General features: G+C 43.8%; 1 protein-coding gene across 1 annotated transcript in view; it reads left to right on the forward strand.

Annotated features, from left to right (window-relative positions):
- The window catches only part of ARIH1 (ariadne RBR E3 ubiquitin protein ligase 1), a 54,603-nt gene that overhangs the window by 2,297 nt on the left and 30,603 nt on the right, over positions 1–21,703 (forward strand). Inside the window, exon 2 of the mRNA XM_065642043.1 lies at positions 21,289–21,356. Coding sequence (XP_065498115.1) covers positions 21,289–21,356 — 68 coding nt within the window. The remainder of the gene's footprint in view (positions 1–21,288; positions 21,357–21,703) is intronic.

Here is a 21,703-nt window from a genome sequence, read left to right on the forward strand (position 1 = left end):
AGGTAAAGAGACCAGTCTCCTGCTCCTGTACCTGGGGTGGCGGTGGGAGGCCTGACCCTGCGCCGGACTTGGCTGCATTGGGCTCTGCAGAAGCCTTGGAGCCACCTACACAGAACCGCTGTGGCTGCTGCGTACGCTTCGGTTATTTGTCTTTGGTTTGCAGTCGTTACTCCTGGTTGAACAGAGCGGAGTGCAGAAAGCTAGTTTGTTTAGAGTGTCGTGGCTAAACTTGGGACCTAAAATCAGCTTAAGCCCTGGAACGTGTCAGAAGAGAGTAGAAAAACATTCGGTTGCTCTGAATTGCTCTTAAACGCAGGCTGACTGCCATTAGTTTTCCAGTCTGTTCAGAGGTAAGTGAACCCAATTCGGTTGATGCTTCAGTATTTGCTTGTCCTTGCTTCTGTTGCTGGTGGTGAAACCTTCCAGGACTCTGTTCTGTTTATTTCCTCACTTTTGGCACCCAACCAGGATTGCTGCCGCTGCTTTTCTGGTTCACTAAACCTTTTCTGGAGTCACGCTGGCTCAGGATCCTGCTGCAGATCCTTGGTTGCGGTGCTGTGATTCACTTGTTCCGCTCCAGTACTGGACGGCTTTGGTCTCTGGGTATCGACATGGAGTTCTTGATATCAAATGATGATGGTTGTGGTTATATTTTGTAGTGCGAGGGTGTAATGCGGAGGTTCCCATACCCAAAAACTTCAGCTGTGGGTCTTGTACCCTCTAATCAGTGAAGCTACTGATTTCTAATCAGAAGTAAGGTTTAAATAAGATTTTGTTTTTCAGTTGATCATCTTTGCAGCTGCAGTGAAATGAAAAGGTATCAGTGAGCCATGAAGTGTCTGAGCCATGACAGGTACAACCATCTGTATTAAATGACCTTTGTCACTGCATTTCAACAGTTTATTAGCTGATAGTACCACTAGCTGGAGGGACTGAATTAAATTTACCCTCCTGTCCATTTAGTCGTTTCCAAATATGTACAAGAAAAACATGAACTTCTCAGGACTGATTTGATGCGATGAAGACTTTGCAGAAGTAGTAGCTGACTTGTGGTAAACTGGTTGCAGAGCTTGTAGTTCGCACTGTAGCGCGTAATGGGCTCTTAAAGGTGACCGCTCAACGCTGAGCTCTTATCTTTTTTATTTATCATTTGGTCTTCTAAAACCACTGAACTTGCAGTGAACTAGGGAGGTTTCAGAATGACTCGAATATTTAAAGTATTTTGCATTTACTCTTTCTTGTCTGAGCGTAATTGGGATTTCAGGTGTTTAATGATGATTTTTGCCAAGTATTTATGCTCATAGTCTGGTTTGACTCTGTGTATTGCACAACAAGAAATCCCCTTCCTCTCCGAATGCAAAAATAGGGGTATGAATAAGCCCCTTAACCTTGTGCTGTCGATTGGCCGAGACTTTTAAACTCCATCTCAGATCAAAGTATCGCTTACGTTAAATTGCTATAATTACAAGGGGTAGAGATGTTATTTTGAATTTTAGTTGTCAAAGGAAACAGGAGGATTTCTGGTGGTTTTCCAGCTGCTGGCAGAATACCTTACCGAACAGCTGTAAAAACCCAGACATGGAGGTGCTGTGGAGTGAAAGGTTTTCTCTTCTCTCGGGTGTTTTCCCACAGCTGAGTTTCTTCCCCATATTCTTCCTCTCTGAACTCTTGTCCAAATAATTTTCTGCCATCCTTAGTTTTTTTTTTTTTTTAAATTGGATTGCTATTTTCATTGTTGCTCTAGATTTTCTGAAAATAAACTTGAAAACTGTTTAGAATAGCATGTTTATTTCTCCTCTGAAAAGAGCACATGATGCTCTGCGACTCTTCCCTTTGCCGCATTGCAAGTTGCAGGATTTTGTTATTTCTGAGTTGGATTCGTTTCCCCTTTTTGGTCACCTTCTTCTGGAGCATTCCAATGACATCATTGTGACGCCACCGACCATATTCATTCTCTGTAATGGCGAGGTGTTGAAAATACTGGGATGACTCTCCGAGGTGGTTGGTGTTTAAAACAAAGTGTAGAAAAGGGAGTTGAGCCTCTTCTTTTTCTCCCAACTTTGCAGCGTCCCGGGCGCTGCGCCCAACCTGCCGTGTGGTTGTTGAGCTTCAAACTTGGGCTTTCTCTGCAAGGAGGTGGCATCACTGGATCCAAGAGAAGTTAGTCTAGCTCAAAAATACTTTTTCTTTTTACTCTATCTAGCCTTTAAAATAAAGTTCTTCAGAGCAGAACAGGTAGCGTGTAACATTGGAACGTTTGTACCGAGTCTTGGCTTCTCGCTTAGATGACAAAGCTGGATGATTTCTTTGCAAGTAAGGTTGGGTCCTTACTGGGTAAAAGCTTTGCTGTTAAAGTAAGCCAAAACCCCAGGCTACTCCTAAGTTACAAAGCCATGTTTGTTAAATTTGTTGAGGAACGGCTTTTTGGAGAGGCCGGCAGAATGGAGGCGCTGCAGATATCCCATAGGACGCCACAGCCCTGCGCTTAAACAGAGCTCTGGTACGGCGGGCACGAACCCATTGTCGCTTGGCAAAAGGGCTCTTACGAAACAGCGGCTTTTTGCTTGGACAAAACAGCCCGATTTCCAGTGGTAACTTAGGAAATTTCCCTGGCGCTGGTGTAATTCCGCGCTGTTGGCGATACGTTCCCAATATGTTATCCAAAATAGGAATGGTTTGCCAGTGAGCAACAGGAATTGCTGCTGGCCTACAGGGCCATGCTTAAAGCGGTATAAATACAATTTAATGTTAGAGATGACATCTTGAAAACTTGGAGCACTTGACAAGAATTGGGTACGAGCCTGTGGGAGGAAGCACTTGATGCTGGTGCTTCTTGCATTTGGCTTTGCTCGCGCTGCAAGCGCCAGGGGAGTTTGCGAGCCCCGCAACTTCTCCTATGGTGCGGTTAGTTATTTGATAATCAAATTCGTGTTGGGGCCCTAAATGTTATGGTGCTGGAAGGAAACGCTTTGTTAAGCTCGGTGTTTCTGTCATGTGGCATTTATAAGGTGTTTCATTATAGTAGGAATGCATTTAATATTTCCAAGGAATGGAATGAACTTTGTTGTGACAAAGCATTCCTGAAATCTGGTATAAGGCCTCACTGCAGAGCTTTTTGAAATGGCATGGTATCTGTTCCCTGGCTGCCAAGATGTAGAATTCTGAATATAATAGTGTTTTGTGTGGTTTTTTTTTTTTTCTTTAGAATTATTGTAGGTTTCAGTGTTACCGGTTAGAAAAGTCTTGTTTTGTCTGTGAAGTCACCAGAGTAATTTAAACTTTGTACTTTAATGACGCATTTGCTTAGTGCTTTAGATTTCCATTTCTCTTAGGCCAAATGTAAATCTCGTGGCTGGCCATGAGGGTTTTTTTTAAAAAAAAAAAAAGAATCAATACTGGTTTCTTTTGTCTCAATGTAAGTTTGCAAAAATCACAACAAGGCAGCCTTCCCTGAGAAGCGTGTGGATGCAGGTGGGGACTGGCATGTCTTGAGGATGTTTTCAAAGTGAAACTGAAAGCACTCATTATTTTTTTAGCTACTTTTTAGAAACAAATGTTTAATAAGTAGTAAATACAGTTATTGTTGTTCCCTGTGGGTTTAATTTTAGTGAGCAGGCCCATACTTGCCATGCAAAGTAAAGTGTTATTTCTGCTATAAATCGGAAACTGATGTGCCACGGAGAAGTCGTAATTGAGACTGCAGTGTTTGCAGTCCTTGATGTGAAACAATAGCTATTTCTGGGTGTTCAAACATAACTAAAAATGCAAGCACAGCTTACACTTTTATACTTATCCCAAGCTCTGACTCCCTAATTTTAGCTTTGCGTGAGTTAAAGTTCATAATAGGAAATAAAAGCCAAACCTCGGATGCTCTTTGTGTTCCTGTGATACGATACACAAGTATAGGGCAGTCCTGTGTCTTTTCAGAATTATTTCACTTTTCTTTTTGAACAATATTAAATTTGGGAGCATGGTGCACACAATTTCAGTTTGACAGTCTCTGCTGCTAGTGATTAAAACTGAGACCTGGAAGACTAAGCCATTTGTTTGAAGCGATGCTGTTAACTCCTCCTAAATTAAAAGTAGCTCCCTGTACAGCACCTCCCCGAGTGTCCCTGGCACCTGTTGAATTGTTTTCAAGTTTCTATTTTGAAAATAATCTCTCTTCCCCTTTAGTCCGTGAGTGAGATAAAGTAAACAAGAAGGTGGTTCTGCTGTTTGGTGTCCGGCGCAATAGAGCGGTGGAAGGAACCGACTGTTGATCTCCAGGCTGCGCTCGTCTTACAATGTTGAGTCACGATTTTCACAGAGAAATAATTTGTTGGAGCCTTTGCTTTTTGGAGAACATAGCTACTCATTCTTCCGCTTAGGAAAGACAGTTTGGAGCACTTGGGAACTGGGAAAAGAATCCTGAATTTGTCAGAAGAGCTGTGACTGACCATGGCAAGTAACCGTGAAGGCTCAGGGTCCTCTCTGTGGTTCTTACCTGTTTGGGGCCGTGCTTCCAGTCCTCTGGACTTCTGTTATTTTGGAGTAAGAGGGATCTAAAAATATTGCACGTGATGTTTTCTCTTGTTTGTGGCTGGCTACGCTGGATTTCTGGCAGCTGTAAAGAACGTTTGGAAGCTTTTGCGTATGTATAAGTGTATAATGCTGCCGAATTTGATGAAGTCATTCGGTAGCTTCAGCAATTGCAAGAAAACTGCAGCCTCGTTTATTGTAAAACATGCTCAGAGGGTTTGTAGCTACTCGGTGATGCCAAATGGTGCATTTGAGTGCAGCCCGGAATACAGATGCCTGTGTTTTTGAGAAATCTGCCGTGCTCGTATTGGATATCAGGGCAGGAGGCTCCGGTGTGGCGAGGAAGTGACCGACTCTGCCTGAACTGGAGGAAAAAAAATGATTGTTTTAATTTGAAATTCTGCTAATATTTAAATAATATCTTCAGCATCCCCAGTGTTAGCTGCTGGCAATGTTGAAAATCTTGAGTTTGGGCTGTATTTGATTCCTTAGTGTGCTTTTAGCTTTTGATCTTGAGCTGTGATGGAAACACCATTTAAATGAATGCTTTGGAAAGTGCTCTTCCAGGCTTCCTCTGTAGTTGAGCTTCACATGGAACTTAGTTTGGGAGTGTTTGTACTCCACAAGCTGGTGCCTTTTTAGCATTTGAGATGTCCCTGTAACTACGGAGACTCTTTCCAAAGAGCTCCTTGTTTATGTGGCGTAGCAATGCTGAGTAATTATTTTTGGTATTCAGGGTAGCTCCCTCTGAGTGTTTGAACCACTGCATGTACCTAATGCTCAAACACAACTCTCTGCATCAAGTATTATGCCTTTTTTTAGAGACTGAGAACTTCTACCAAATTTCAAGAATCGTTTCAGATTCGAAGTCTTATGTAGATACTTTCAAGAAGAAAATGCGCTGAAAAAACTGGTGTAGGAGGGCAAGTTGAATCCCTTTGGTGTCCTCCCTTTGGAGAAGCGTGGAGCCCAGCGAGCCGAAGCATCAAGCACCACTTTTCCGTGACCCGTGTTATGGTCTGTGCCTGTTCTTGTCACCAGGCTCTGTGATGGCAAAAGCTTGTGGTTCTCTGCAGATCCATTGAACAAGGGGAGAGGAACCAAATGCTGCCCCTGGGGTCAGCAGAGCAATTGAGATCCCCACGAGCAGGAGGTTCTTGGCTGTAATCAATGAATAACTGGGTGGTAGCCTATGTACCTACCTAAAACTCAGCTTCTTGGTCTTTTCCTGAAGTCTACTGGTGGTTTCCAGGTGGTGCCTGCTTATGTTGGCTTACTAAGTTCCTTCCTCCCAACCTTTTCTAAAGCATTCTTGGTTTTGTATCTTCCTCAGTTAAAGCACCATGCGGCACCTCTGATTTCCAGGGGCAAGCTGTGCAAGGATCCCGTCTTGGCTATCTCCTTCAAAAACAGGTCTTCTGGGAAAGTCCTTGTGGCCAAAACATAAAGGTGTGAATGAGAAAATGTTTTTCTTCTGACTCACTAGATTCTCTGTGTGACTTTCTGGTCCCGAGGCACCTTCCGCATTCTGCGACACCATGAAGGTGCCTTTTCCTGTGGGGAGCGTGCGTGTTAATTCAAAAAAGATCAGGCTTTGGTTGCTTTGTGATTTGAGGAATTTGGGAGCTTGAGGAAGATAATCACCAATGTCGGGAATTAAAATGTTGAACACATTGATTGCCTTTCCAGCCTTTGAGAAAAAGCTTGATGGAGCAATGTGTTGTGTGTTGTTTCACCAGATGAGGGATGCAGACTCTGAACTCTGTTTTCCAGCGGGTAAGCAGGATGGAGTAGGAATTCCTGCTCAGGAGGATTCTGCTTGGGCACAGTTAAAGACCTCTTGAAGTGGAGAACACACACTAAAAACACGGAACCAGAAGAATCAGTATAATGGCCCCTGAAAATAGTCACCTGGCAAAATAACTGACTTTGGGTGTTAGCTCAACTTCATTTTTTATTTTAAGCTTATGTCTGCCTGTTCCTATTAAGGAGAAAGCATGAAGATACTTTCTTCCAAGATAAAGAAATGACAATTTGAAGTGGTTCTGCAGGTTTCTGCTTCGTGCGAGTGTTGAGCTCCGAAGGAGTGAGTTGAGCGAGCGATGTGACCGTACTACCCTGGCCAAGTGCATTTGACCTGTTTACTTTAGCAAAACTTTTTCAGAGCCGCAGAGGAAGTAGCTGGTATTTGAACAAACCCGTTATATGAAAATCACGGCGAGATGTGCTTGGTTTTACTATTCCTGTGCTGCTTTGTGCATGTGGAAGCTGGTGAAGTAGTTACTGAGTAGTGAAGTACTTCACTCCGGGTAATTTCCTTTTAGGTTTTTCTTTGCTTTTCGGAGCAGAGGCACTTGTAAACAGGCTGCCATCGCTGCTTGGCTTGAAACACCAACAGACTCAAGCTGTTCTGCTGCTTTGAGTTTCTTCAGGTATCTAATTCTCATCCCAGGCGTGTTTTTTGGGCTGCAGGGGTATACAGACGTGCACCTGCAACCTGAAGTAGGGGCAGACGCGGTTTTGTGTGCATTGCTCGTGGCTTAGGCAGTTCCCCTTCCCTCGCTGCAGGGCCAAGTAATGAACGGGATCGGTGAACTCTTCAATTAAACGTGCCCCCTCACTGCTCTTATCACTGTTTGACCCTGCTCCATTTGCCAGAAGTGATGCTGGTTGAGTTGCTCAACTGTGTACTGTCAGCAAAAGAAAACGCGTGTGTGTCTCCGCCTGAAGACCATGCTTTTGTGGCCTGTTTTGGGTGCGCATGTAATTACAGATGTATATTTAAATTTTGGAAGAGCTCTGGGTGTTTTTTTTGAAACTTTGATCCTTTCTGCAGCTGGTAACTTTGGATTGCATGTGTTCTTGTGTAACAAAATACAAACGCAATCAGCATTCCTTTGTCTGGCAAAGAGAAATGCGGAGAGGCATTGAGGGAAAATGGGAGAATTCACATGAGCAAACAGGCCCCCTTGCAATGAACTTTCATCTGTGGGAAGAATAACTTAGGATAAGTTAACTCTTAAAAATCTGCATCCCAATCAGTACAATAAAATCTGGCTGAACAGCAGTTTTTATTAAAAAGAGAGGAAGAAGAACATTCCAACATTTAGTCGGAACCCTAGTTAGGGTTATCATTCTGTGTTCTCCTACACCTGAACAAGTGACTTCAATAGATGCTGTTAATGTGAAACTTGATTCCGTGTGAAGTGGAAGGTCTGGGGGGTAAAATCCCACCTAGTATGTATACAGGAAAGTAAAGTAACAATTTCTAATTGCTATGAAGATCTGAACTAATGTGTCTGACATCTTTTGTTTTGGCAATTAGTAATACGTCTGTGACGACTGAAAGGCTGTCTGAGCAAACTGAGGTCATCTTTGATTTATATGTATTTTATATGTGCATTAGCATGTCCTACAATAACTGTTCTCTTTATTTTACTTGGGAAAATGCTATGTTTGAAACTTCCTTATTCGTGTTGTTAAGAGAGCTGAAATTAATACTTGAAAATGAACTCTGCTCTATTTTTATGTTGGATGATGGTAGCTGATAGTAAATGTGAGTGTAGTTCTGTATGACAGCAAAGAATCAAGTATAATGTGATACAGTCACGGGCTATTGTGGTTTATAAATGTAAGATACTTTGCCTTCAGTTGGGAATTCTGTACTGAGATAATGGAAATGGGTTCAGAGATTGTATAGAAATGGGTACTGTGCTTGAGAAATGGGTAAAACGCTTGCTTAATTTCTTTATTTCTGAATCTCTCATCTGTTGTTACTATTTGCGAACTACCTTCCCATCTCTGATACTTATTTTTTAGCCCCTCTTAGGGCTGCCTCATACTGAAACTATCTGGAGAGAGGGTGCTCGGAGATGTTTGGGATCCGTCCTCCTCCTGTTGATTCTGGGATTGGTGGTTTTTTTTTTTTGGTTTTTCTTCTTGCAGAAGCCCAGTATCTGCTGATCGCTCGTCATATTTTAATGAGAAAGGGGCAAGGATATCCTTGTCAGCTGGTGCCTCAAATATAAAATTGCACGTCCAGGTGTGCAATAGGAAATAGGAACATTTCCTGCTGAAAGGGAGATGCTTCAGGTGCTTTGGAGCATCTGCAGATGCTTTCTGGTTGAACTCAACTGCTTTAGAAACCGTCGTGATTAAATGAAAGTTTGTATAGAGGCAAATCTTCAAAGCCCTTAAATGAGGAAATGGTGAAAAAGTTGGAGGTTTCCTCTTCTCCCTGCTGTATGACTTGTGTTCTGTTATTTCTGTGTTGAATCCCAACAGAGTGTTTTCTCTTAACTCGAGGGAGTTGAGGTAGTTGGTTAAAAATACCTGCAGCCGTTAGAGACTGCAGTTAGAATTTTAAGTATCTTGTTAAAGGATGGGAATGAGAATGAACAAGAGAATTACTAAACTCTTCATGCCTCCAGAATATCCTTTCTTCAAAGGTGGCTCATTTGGAGCCCTCGGAGGAAAAAGTTTTGGGGTGTAAACAGGCAAAATTACTTCTTGTAGTGGAAATCGCAGCTCATAAAATAGGATGTTGCCAGGGCTCTGTTTTGTTAGCTGTAAAGCTAAGTAACATTAAGCGAGCAGAGTATGCAAAGTCATCATTAAAAAGTGGTCTGAGCTAGAAGAGGCTTGTTGGGAAAAGGCTGCTGGCAGATTTTCCTGGTGCAGATGCAGCTTTTGCCAGCAGAAAAAAGTGCTTTTGCAGGTGAAGCTGCTCTTGTGCAGGGAAGCGATATGAGCTACAACACATCTGCGCCGGGGCTCTCGCCAACGTAAAGACGTTGCCAGAGATTACGTCCCCAAGACACTGCCAGATGGGCAATGGTTTCCTGGGCCTATGTCGTTTAAAAGTGTTAAGATGGCTAAATTATTTCTTTTCTTTTGCTTGCTTGAGAGTTGCAGACTAAGGCACATGCATCGCTGGGTAGATTTATTGCCCATTTGTCAAGGTGATGTGTGTACAAACCATATTTTTCCAGTAAATGCTTCAAAGGGTTAAGCTCTTCCTGTTTTGTGTTGCATCGCAATTTGGCAAGACATCCGCCTTTCTGCTGAATGATGCGGAGATGATGTGTGAGCAGCGTCTGCTGCTGGAAAATGAGACGGTGGCGGGAAGAACTGGGATCCAGTTGTGGACCTGGATCGCTAATGGGGACGCTGGTTAAATCTGCGCTGAACGACTGTGACCTGGTACAGCCTTATGTACCCAAGTGCTTCGTTTAGCCAGGTACGTGTGACCGTAAACGAGTTTAAGGCCTTTGTGCAGTGATGGGGAGATGGAATCAGCCCAAGGGAGATGTGGTTTTTTTCTTCTCTCGTAAAATACTATGGAGTGCTGCTGCTGCTTCTGTGAGCATTAAAGTTTTTTCTCTGTCCAAGCAAAGTGTTGGCGGAGAGGGAATGGTTTGTAAAAGCAGCTGCTGCTCTGAGGAAGGGACAAAATCAGGAGCAGTAAGGGAAAGAGAAGTGAACAGAAATACCCAGTGCTTGGACGCTCACCAAACTGAGGCCTGGAGGAGAAAGATAAGATGGAAGAAGGTTAAGGGTGTGTTTTGTTTTGTGTTTTTTCTCCATAAAAATTCTCTAATGCTCTTGTAAAGTGCCACCGGCTAAAAGTTCTTGTGCTAAACCTGTGTTGCTCATCAGTCACGTTGTCTCTGAAGGGCTTGACAGTTAAATGCTGTCAGTGGTCGTGTATCAAAATATATTGGAGCTAACCTGGCCATTGTCATAAGAGAGGCTTTTCACTGGGGTGGCTTTCGCTTAGTTTTCACGGTAGATGTTTAATTTACTGATTCTTGTGGGCATTACTTCAGTGTGCTTATGGAAGAAGTTACCATCCTTTGCAACTTTCTTCTCCCAGTTTGTGTATTTGTTGGAAAATGTTAATGACAATGTTTTGAAGTAGAGGTCAGGATTCAGGATGCAGGCTGCACAGGCGTGTTGTTTTAAGATTTTTGCAGAGTGAATATTTCCCTCCAGGTACCTGTGGGTCCGAGAGCTCTGCCTCCTGCTGCAGGAGGGAACTTGTCCTGCTCGCCGCCTTGTCCCAAGAGGAAAACGCTGTGTAATCAAGCACTGCAAAAACGGCAGCGCACTTTGGTGTAAAGCTTGGTTATCCTGGGGTTATCCTGGACACAACTGATTTTGAGGAATCAACTCAACGGCAGTTGTCTTGAGGTGATGTACAGTTTAGGTGAATTATATATTTTTTGTGTGATAAGGACCTCGCCTGTCTTTGAGCATACTGTGATAGATGTTGTCTGTTAGTGCCCAGTAACAAAAGCAGGTGGGAGACGGATCATCCACCAGTTTGACTTAACCAGTATTTGTATTTATTTATGTTGAACATCTTTGGGGGCTGATCCTCTGCTTGCGCACTATCTAAAGAGAGGGCGGTCTTTCTGTAATCATCATCTGGAAAAGGACCTTTGAGACCAGGAAAAGGACAATTGGGGTGCACTTGTAGAACTCAATCCAGAAAATTGATTAATTTGAGCCTACAGACAGACCTGCTGTGGGAAAAGAATACGAGTTACTGGGAATTTACACTTCCCAATATTGCTGTGATGTTGGGTGTCAGAAAAATCATTTCATCCTTTCAGAGTCTGCCTGATTTCCTCTACACACTTGTCCGTGGAATCATTATTTCTTCAAGTTATCCTAGGGAAAAAAAATACTCTTTCGATATCACAGAATACTATAGGGTATTCTTCTAGAAAGGACTTTGCAGGTGATTTTTTTTTTTTTTTTTAGTGGAATAGACCTTCTTTGGTCAGATACTGTTCTCTTATAGCAGATCTTTGTGGATGAACATGTGGATAACATCTTCAGGAATGGAGTGATGGAAAAGGACGTGCAGTGTGCTGTTGTATATTGTGCTGCAAGATTCTTTCTGGAAAAGAGCCATCAAAAAAGCAAATTCTCCAAGCCATTCTGTGTGGCTGTACGAGTCTTGTGCAGTACAGAATTTCTAATACTTCCACTGATCTGCTGATAGCATCCTCCTGAGTCTGACTGCCCTTTGACCAGGTGGTGCCTTTGAATGTGCTTAAGGCAGCAAAAGTGAAGTTGTTTTATCCGAAGGGCATGCAAAATCCACAGAAAACTCCCAGCTACTGCTGCCCAGCAAGCAGGGTTGAAATGACCTGTTCTTTACATTGTATGAGCCGCTGGAAACGGAGCGAGCAGAGACAGCAGTTTTGCTGCCTGATAGGGAGGAACGGTCCCAGTTTTCTACAGATACATCGAACCTGTGAAATGGGCAGAGCCCTGTGGGTGAATCTGGCTCTGGAGCAGAACCTGCCAATGTACGATGCCAGCCCCGGTGAGCAAGTGAAGTTAATGTACCGATATGTCTTTGAGTGAGGGAAGAGAAGCAGAGAAATATTTTATTTTGAGACACCTTAAGACTTCTACAATATGATTTAAAGGAAGGAGCAATAGTATAGTCCCTCTTTCAGCTTTATTCCTTTTCCGTGCAAACAGGATGGTTTCTGTAACGTGCCTTGGCAGACCTGTCCTTTCCCAGAAATACCCAGTTTATCCAGAAGCTGAGTTGCTGAAGGCGGCATTCCCCCGAAACCCAGATGCTGTGCTTTGGCTTGTTTTCCTTTTATCAACTTGATGGGTAGCCGACCCGACATATGCCACTTCTAGTCTTTACAACATTGACTAATAAAAGACTTCCTTTAAAAAAAAGTGTTTTTGTCTCTACCTTGAAGACACATCTTCGTAGTGACTGGCAGCATTCCCACAGTTTGCTGTCAAAATCTTCTGTTTGGTAGCCCAGCTGAATATAGAAACATAGACAGGGCTCGGTCCTGCACCTCTGAGCAGCCACCTCCCTCAAGATCTGTCTTGCAAACGGAGAAAGCTTTTTCAGAAGAAAGATGTTGTGTTTTTCTTCAAGACGAAAAACAATACTTCTGGATTATGTTCTCAGAGATGTAAGCTAAAGGTGCTGGTGGGATAACGAAGGAGAAAAGTGGGACTTCTGGCTGTCATTTGCATCGAATTATACCCTGAGATGCTTTGAAGTCTTTGTGGCAAGAAGATTTAGAGAGTGAGGCATGGGAAGCCCCAACTTTGAGGTGCCTGACACGTGGCTCTCAGCAGACTGATCTCACAAACTCATTTCTTGGAAGCCAGTTGTCCAGGTTGTGCCGACTCGGCTGTCCGGCCCCACGGTGATCCCGCTCGGGGTTAAAATAAACCGGTGACCCCCTGAACCTGGGTCGGTTCATCCATCTCATTCACTTGTAGCTTCTCAAGAGCACGTTTTACTGCCCTGCTTAGTTACCGCTCTGTTTCAAAGCGAAATAATAATCCAAGTAGCTGTTACTTTATCTCGTAAGGCAAAAATAGAGCCGGTGCATGGCTAAGCTGTTCGTGTTTCTGCAGTTTTCCTCGGTGTCTCTAAAATCTTGCGGAAGAGATTTCTTACCAGCCTGTGCTTTTGGGCCAAGTCGAGGGATTTTGGTGCATATTGCACACTCACTGAACTCCTTTGCCTTCATTCAGCGTCATTATTGCTTTCTGTAGCAAAATGTGCTCTGGCATTCCTCTTGAGCCAGTGTAGTGTCTTTTCTTCAAGCGAATTGTCATATTGGTTTGAGACAAGCATTGAAACTGTACCCACGTGTCTTTTCTAGCCTTCTAGAGACTGTGGGTTTGAGCAACTGTGCAGGACTGGAAGTATCAAATGATGCTTCTTTCTGCCAAAAAAAACCCCCACCAAAAACACAAACCCACAAAAAACCTTCAAAAAACCAACACAACAGTTTTGCAGTTTGGTGGGGTTTGATCTGTTTGTGGAACGTGTATATGAATAGTGCAGGTCAAAATGAAGTGTAATGGGCTGAAAGTTCTTAGTGCAGGTTTATGTTTGATAGAAGGAAAGGTGACTACACGTTGTTTGTGATGGTTAAACGGGTCTGTTGGTGCTTTTTCTAAATAGTTTGTTTCCTCGGTTTCTCAGTCTAGCAGAAGCGAAGCTTCGAGGCGCTGGATACCGACTGAAGGTTTGGTGTGAGGAGGGAATTGGTGATTCCCAGGGACCCAGACTCCACCGGGATGAACCTGCAGGTCCTTTACATTCAGGGTAGCCCAAACTCTTTTGGGTCACAGCCAGGGCTTGGAATATGACCCCATCCCCAGGCTGGCTGCTGTGCCGCGTGCTGTTTTCTTCCTCCGCAATGGGAGATAGTAGGGAGCTACCGAAATAGTAAACTGGAAGAATTACATGCAATGATGCCATCACCTTGTCCTACGCTTTGAAGGCAAATCTTTGCAAATGGACAAGTGGGAGGCAATGGGTTGAATCAAACCATTCCGAAGCGCATTCTGGCTCCTGTTGGGTTCACTCTTGGTACGGCAGCTGGAGTTGCTCAGCTGTAGCTGTGGCTTGTGTCGCTTACACGGATTTGCTGAGCTCTTGCTTGTACGCTGGGATTTTTTGTGACGGGAGAGACCAGAAGGAGCAAAATACTTCGGGTGATGCTAGCTTTGTGGGCTTCTTGATTTAAAATAATTAAAAGTGAGAACTGGTTTGTGGAAGTGTGGGTATTTGGAGACCTCTTGCTCCGCATTTTTCAAGGAGTGTAGTTGGCACAACTTGTTCTAATTCTCAGGGCCTCTGTGCCTGTGGGTCTTTGCTCTTTAAAGGTTTGACTTTATACTCCGGAGCTATGGCAAAAGCAGCCAAAACATGCTTCACACAAAAATGTGTAAAATAAGGGATAACGTAGATCACCTGGTATGGAAGTGTATACTGATATACTGGAAAAATACCTTCCCTGATCGTAGCCCATATGCAGTTTTTAATTTGCGGTGAGTTGGTGGTGGAGCTTCTACCGTCATCTGGGAGCCACTTGAGCAGCATGGCGAATCCACCCGATCTTCTTCCCTTCAGAAGTATTACAGTGTGAATTCAGTTTTTTGCGTTTCCAAATGCGCTAACTCATCCCGGAGTTGTTGCTTTAGTATTTTTTTTTTCCTGACTTTGAAAGCTTTGTTAGACTATGGATCTTTGTGGCTCCTAATCATTAACCTGAAAACTTTCCAAAATGCTCGGAGGAAAATGTAAAGCAGCTGACTGTTTCATTTCTGTCTCTTGAACCAATTAACTGAAGTAATAAAGTTTTCTCCGAAGTTGCTTTTTATTATCTTCTTCTCCTAAAAGAGTGTACGTTCATCAGAGCTGGAAACAACTGGTGAAGTGCAGATAGGTTACTACAAACTGAGATCATAATAGCAAGCTGCCATTTGGTGCCATCATGTTATGGTACTAAAACAGTAATTCTGTAAAACTTAATTTTGAAAATTAAGAGAGATGATGTGTGAAGGGAAGTTAATGAGGTGAAGAATGATGTAGGCAGCTGAGGAGACGATCAGCGTCCAAGCTGAAGACTCTGGGTGTGTTAATGGAAGTTATGGTGACGTGGTAGATCCATCAGGCAGAGGACGGCAGGTGACAGTGGTGACCGGCAGTGTCACGAGGCAGTACCCTGGCTTCACGTGGATGGCTTGGAAATGCCGGTAGCAGGAAAAAGGTAAATTTTGGGTGACTCGGAGGTGAGTAATTAAAAAAAGTCGCTCAGTGGGGCTGAAGGATGCAAAGACCATATCTTCAGCAGGTGCACAGAGACTGAATAGTACTGATTTTGTTGTTATTACGTATAACAGGCGTTTGGAAGGTATCTCAAATCCATCTGAGTGTCTCTTGTCGACCCCATAAACCATGAGATGGGTCATGGCAGGGATGTCGCACAGTGGGATTCTGTCCCAAACCTCAGGGGATGGCAGGAGAGGAGAGGATGGACGATCCGTTTAGCTGCCGTCCTCATCTCACGACAACCCTCTTGTGTTCTGGCTGTAATCGAGCCAGAGAATATTAGATTACACCAAAGTTTTCCAGCAGTTTCTCAGAGCGCTCAGTTGGTGTTACTTAAAAACTAGCAAGTTTGAAGATAATGTCTTTAGAAGATCGAGTCCTGGAGGTACAAATCACCTGGATCTCAGCTTCTACATCTGATTCCTGGGATTTTTATTAAGCTGCTAGAAATGAGTTCTTGTGTTTGTAAGATTTCCTGTAATTGTGTCCTGAAAAAATAGCTGTGAATGGATCTTCACAAGCAACGTGCGCTTGCAAAACAGTGTAAACCCTGCAGACAGTCTTACTGTAACGTGACTCAGGCTAAAAGCTTATCTGAAATGCTTTCTCCTCGGTATGTTTGTGTCTAAGGTTACCTGGATGGGGCTGAGAGACGCAAACGAAGAGCCGTGGTGTTCAAACGGAGTAGATGACCTAGTTATTGCAGAATTGCCCTAGTTATTGCAAAATTTGGGGCCAATTTCCACTTTGTTGCCTGCCTGGTCTGTGGTGTTGGTTGCCCTTGTTTCAGGGCTGTGGGTGGAGAAGGAGCTGTCGTCCTTCAGAAAGAGCGCCAGTGTCCAAACCTACTGGGTTTTGGAGTAATTAAAGGCTTTTTGGGGTGGTTTCTGCTCCTGCTGGGCGATGGCACTTGGAGCGATTAAGTGTTGCCTGTTTTCTATTGGTCTGGAGGTGCAGGGCAGTGGAGGAAAACATGCAGCCCATCTGATGATGCTGGTGTCCGGACCATGGATGAGAGCTACAGCTTAGGCAAGCCACAAGTCTCTTTGAATTTATTAAGAAATCTTCTAAGCCTTCTCCTGGTGAGGTTGCTCTTACTCTACCTGCTAACAGAAAATGTGACGTGTTGGTTATTTTATTAATGATTCTTTCCCCGGCACATTGACAAGCTGTAGCGAGGTGGTTTGATCCTGCACGTGGAATAGAACAGTGGATATTAAAGAAGTTTGAACCATTTATGGATGTGTGAGGTTTGGGCAAAGCCATTGTTTTTGGAGCGTCTGCTTGGGTTCACAAGTGTGAACACAATATCAAACTTGTACTGCTGTACCGAGTCTGAAAAAGCCCCTGCTATTGAGAAATAGTTGCTGCAGGTTAAATTTCAAGAGTTTTTGTCCTAAAGCTGCCACGTTTAGAAAACAAAACCAGCCATGAAATGGAAAGAAACCAAAAGAATTTATCAGTACCGTGTCTCGAGGAGGTGGGAAAGGATTCTGCTGGAGAACTGAGCCGAAGTTGTTCTGAAATGGTCTTTATCTTCAGTGACCGCTCCAATGGAACCAGGAGCTTACTCCCAGCGTGTGATGAGAAGCTGAGCTCTAAAATACGCTTTTGTCAGTAATAACTGAAAGAATTAATGGCACAGCTCGCCTCGATGGATGGAAGCGTGAATAGATCCAGTACTGCAAACTGTCATTCGGCAAATTACGCTGCTTGGAAATTCTGGTTTAAGCTAATGTCCTAATAATCTTTAACTTACAACTCATTTATGCCTTTAGGCGCATCTAGGTTCCTCCTTCCAATTTATACTATCTTATTTTGACAGCAAAAAGAATTTAACTCCAATATTAGTGACCAAGCTCCCAGTTCAATTAAATTCTATTAAATTAAGGAGTTTTATTTCAATTAATGATGCTTCTCTGGAGAAGCCCAGACCTTTGCGGGGTTTCCCATCCCTGTATCTCCAGCTTGCTTTGATGTGTATAGATAATGATAGTAAATGCAAATATCTCAGTGGAAAGCGATGGTAAAGTGGGGTCTGTTTGAAGCACGTTTAGGACTTTGGTTGCTTTGTTAACCTAAAAAAAAATGAATTGCTGCTGAAGGACTGACTGCGTTTCTCCCTGGCAGAGCTTTGTTATGAATGTTTTGTTAGTGAGATAGTTGTGACAGCGACTCTTTGAAAGCACGATGAGAATTTTGACAAAATGGCTGCTTTCCTGGGGTCTCATTCCGATCCGGATATCGACAGGAGGCTCCGGGCGATCTTCCTCGCCTTCGACACGGAACGTTTAATAGGTGGCTGTTGTAAATGGGATCTGCTGGTTCAGCTTTCATCAGACACATCTGGAGGAAAACTGAGCTTTTGAATGGGTTCGCTTTTCCCTCGCTCGCTGTTCCTGGCTGCTTTACTTGTTAAGATTTGTCTTTGTAAACAAAATACCCTTTGTAAAAGCACGTTTCTCCCTGCTGCAGCTTCGAGCTTAAGGAGTAATCCCGTCTGAGCAGCGGCGTAGCCGGTTCATAACTAATCTTGGTGCTGTAAGAGTCGGAGACAATCGTCCTGTGTGCCAAATAAGAAGCCTGTCCAGTTTCACAACAGAAACCATAACACACCAGTGCTGCGTAATCTGGTGGTGTTTAAACATTCTGATGATTTTCGCAGCGCTGGGCAGAGCGAGTGTCCGAAGTGATTGCTGAGGCCTCGTCCAGCCGCGGCAGCGTCGAGGCAGAACTAGGGTCAAAAAAAAAAAGGGGTTGAAACATCAAACTATTTTGCTGTCGTTTTAACCCCGTATGCCGGAGGTAGGACCCAGTTGCTCCGCAGCAGTTAACCTCTCCCTGTGATTGATGCTGTGATTTACTCCTCCAAAGCTGCTCCCAAATAATTGCGAGGTGTGTGCACGCAAGCGATTAATGCGGAGCAGCCGTTAGGCAGCACTGTGTTGCTGCACCTCGCCTTCACTTAGAACAGTCCTTAATGCCAGAGGTTTTTGCATCTGTGTGTAACCGTGGTTTATATGATGCAAACCGAGCCCCTTAGCGCTGCCTCCCTCCTCTCTCCAGTCCTCCCCGCGTACCGCGGGCTCAGGTTGCGTTACCGTCCGCACCACGTAGGAGCAAGGTTCTATTAATCCGTCTGTATCGCTGAAACAACTATTTAAGTTTTAAACACTAGAGCTTGGATGTGGCAAGCAGGGAAAAGCAGCCCAGCTATTAATGTTTCTGGTAGGAGCTTGTCATGCTGCTGGTGTTTCCTTTTTGATTCTTCAAATTAAGATGTTGGATAAATACTGCTGTAGCTGGAGGAAGCTGAAGCCCAACAAGCCACTAAAAGACACCCCCGTCTCCCCATAGTTTTGTAAAAATACACCGAGCCAAAAGTGCTGGTCTCTGAATAATCCCAAATACCGTGCTGTTCCGTATGCTGCTGTTGTAGTGAGGAAAGAGCTTTTTTTTTTTTTTTTTTTTTTGTAATGCTGGGTGTGATCTGGGGCAAGTTGTTTTGGAAAGCTGTAATGCCGCTTTGGGAAAATGGAGAAGCCACAAACGAAACAAGACCCTCTTATTCTTCATGGTTACGTGTCCTCTGGCGAGCGGCGTTTGCTGGATTTGCCTTGCGGCGCTTGGTAATTGCCGCAGACCATTTTAGTTCCTTATTAATTTGGCGTAACTTATTGTTCGGTGCAGGAGGAAACCCGTCTGTTGTCTTTAAAAAGAAAAGTCGGACGGAGAGCACTACCTCAGTCACCTCTTAGCCTATGAAGTGATTAATTGGTATTCTCGGAAGTCTTCATAGAGTGGCCAAGCGGGCTGCTGTAACAGAAGGTAGGGCGAGACTTCAGGCTGATTTAAAGCTCTCTTAATGCTGTTGCTTGAGAAATTAAGAGAAAAAATATGCTGTTTCTTTGTACGTCTGGCAGATCCCTGGGCTGAGGGAAGGATTCTTGTGTTCGAGAAGAGCTGCACGCTTGGCTGCCTGGAACTCATTTGAGATTCCAGAGCGTGGCCGGGCTGAGGGGCTCAAATAATGTGCTTTATAGACGTGAGAGTGCTTTAGGGATTACGTGGACAAACCTATACGTGCTCTCTGCTTGCTGTGTTTAGCAGATTTCCCATTTTGAGGCAAGGCTTGTTCTAGAGCATGGAAATTTTATTTAAAAAAAAAAGTTGTACTGACTATAGGAGCTTGTATCATCACCAAGATAATCTAGAGATAAGATCAGTTTGTTTATTAAAGAATATTTTCACCTCTGATTAATTTGCTGTAGGAAGTGTGTGTGTTGAAGTGAGCTGTTAAGAGCTCCTTTGGGTACTGCTACTTAATGCAGATGATATCACAGAAGATGATGATGTAGAGACCCAAATACAGAGTAACCTAGAAATATCAAAAACTAAAGCCCCGAAAGAGGTTGCTGGCCTCCTCCTGCCGCTGGAATGGCCTTTTGGTGAAAGATAACCTGAAATAAATTCCCATATAGTTTCTCGGTGGCAGGGCTGATGTCTCCTGACGTGGGGTGTCAGCCCAGCACCTTGCTGCACTATTACAGGTACGAGCTGGGATCGCATCGCCCGGGAAACTTGCTCAAAGATGGACCAGGGCCGCGTTTTCACAACACAGAGTGTCTGGCAACACCAGTTGCTGGTTTTTGTGCCCCATGCTCTGTTGCACATTTGCCGTCCCAGCTGTTTACGGGGCTCCACGTTGTCGGGATCGGGTCTAACCTTTCTAAAGCTGCTTTCGTTCTCGTTGGCTTTTTAACCTGGAAAAATGTCTTAATTTGGCCATAAACAAGCTCTCCTGGCATTATTAAGAAGAGTAAGAATACCCTGCAGAGGAAGAGGAGCGTCGCTTTTTATAGTATAAACCCCAATGTTAGTTCTTTGTACTTAAATTTTGAGCCCAGGGCTTTATTTCGGTGAAAATTTTGTTGGCGTTGCTGCTGAAAGATGCTGCCCCGCTTTCCCCTGCTTGTGCTAATGCAGCTGTTGGTGTGGTCAGGCGATCAAACAGATGGGGGAACCGACTCGCTGAAAAAACAACGGAAAAGAAGAAAAATCCACTTTTGGGTCAGAAATTTGCAGCGTAAGGCTGCTGTACCCGCTGGGCTGGTGAGCGCAGGACATGCCCGTGTGCAGCGGAGGGGAAGGATGGGCCGGGATCGTTATTTTTGGGTGGCAGCGTTGGCTTTTGGCAGCTCCAAGTTGTAGCTCTAGCCCGCGGGCTCAGAAAATCACATTGCTAGTTTATGTCCTACTTTTCAACAGCTTCAGAGTGTCCATTGAAAATCTGCCCTGAGGGAAACTTCCATTTTGGTGTCAAATGGCAAAGTACACACAGCCACTATGGGACGTTGGCTGTTGCCATTGCGTGTAAACGGGCCTAAAACTGAGCCTAGAGTTGGGATTTAGGGAGCTAAAACGTGGTTCTGGGGTGTAAAAGAAGCCATATGGTTTGTTACATTTCTCATATAACCAAACGCTTGGCTGATTATACAGGTTTAGTTGGAAGAAAAACTTGTGTACAAGTGAATGTCAGCTTTTATTTCCAGTCCTATTTCTGACCTTTCTAGGCTGTATTTCTTTCCTTAGCTGGATAATTGCAGAGTGTCCTCTGGATCTGGGTGCGCTTCAGGAACATCTGGGGCCTTCAAAGGACGTGGTTGTCTTACACTGACAGCCGATTACTTTATGGGAGGGTTTTCAGCTGGCACAAACAAAGAGTATTCTTGTTCTGCAAATAGTTTGGAGGTTGTGGCAAAAATGGGTAGGATGGATGGCACTTAGCCCTTCCCGCATCTTACAAACATCGTGGGTTTACGTTGTGCGAGCACGCTGGACATGGAGATATTGGCACTTAAACATTTGTTGTGGTGGCAGTAACTAACCTATTCCTTCAATCTTCAACTGTATGCTCATTTTATATAGGTATTTTGCTTTATAGAGGCTTTTAAAAATTTTTTTCAATCTGTCAAGTCAAACTATTTTCCAGTGTATGCTAGTTAACATGTATTGTCTGCACAAATTGTTATCAGACCACACTGGTTTCCCCATTTCCTTATTCACAACTCTGCTTGGTGTTCTCATAACGCGATACCAGATTGGTTCAGCAATTACACAATGATTTTTTTTTTTCCTAGAATCCAGCGACTATCACTCGAATACTGCTTAGCCATTTCAACTGGGACAAAGAGAAGCTGATGGAAAGGTGAGCAGCCACGTTTCCCTTCAGACCTGCAAGAAATATTTAATGCCGGGTCAATGTGAGAACGGATGAACGCGCAGTATGTGGCAGGAGTGACTCCTGTTTTATTCAATATTATTACTAATATTAAATATTATATATTAATATATGACATTATATTTAATATTTCTTAAGAGAAAGTTTTGGAAGCGACTTGCCCCTTGGAGGAGGGGTTGCTTTCCAGTTGGAACATAAACTGGCGCAGAGTTTTCTCCGGAAAAAAAGCAAGCAGGAACAGGTTTCTGTTATCTTGGAACTGTTTTGGATTTGGGTTTAGTTGCTCTTGCCTGTGTTGCTAGCACGCGTATTCC

Source organism: Caloenas nicobarica, chromosome 10 (genome assembly GCF_036013445.1).
Source record: "Caloenas nicobarica isolate bCalNic1 chromosome 10, bCalNic1.hap1, whole genome shotgun sequence".
NCBI classification, from domain to species: domain Eukaryota; kingdom Metazoa; phylum Chordata; class Aves; order Columbiformes; family Columbidae; genus Caloenas; species Caloenas nicobarica.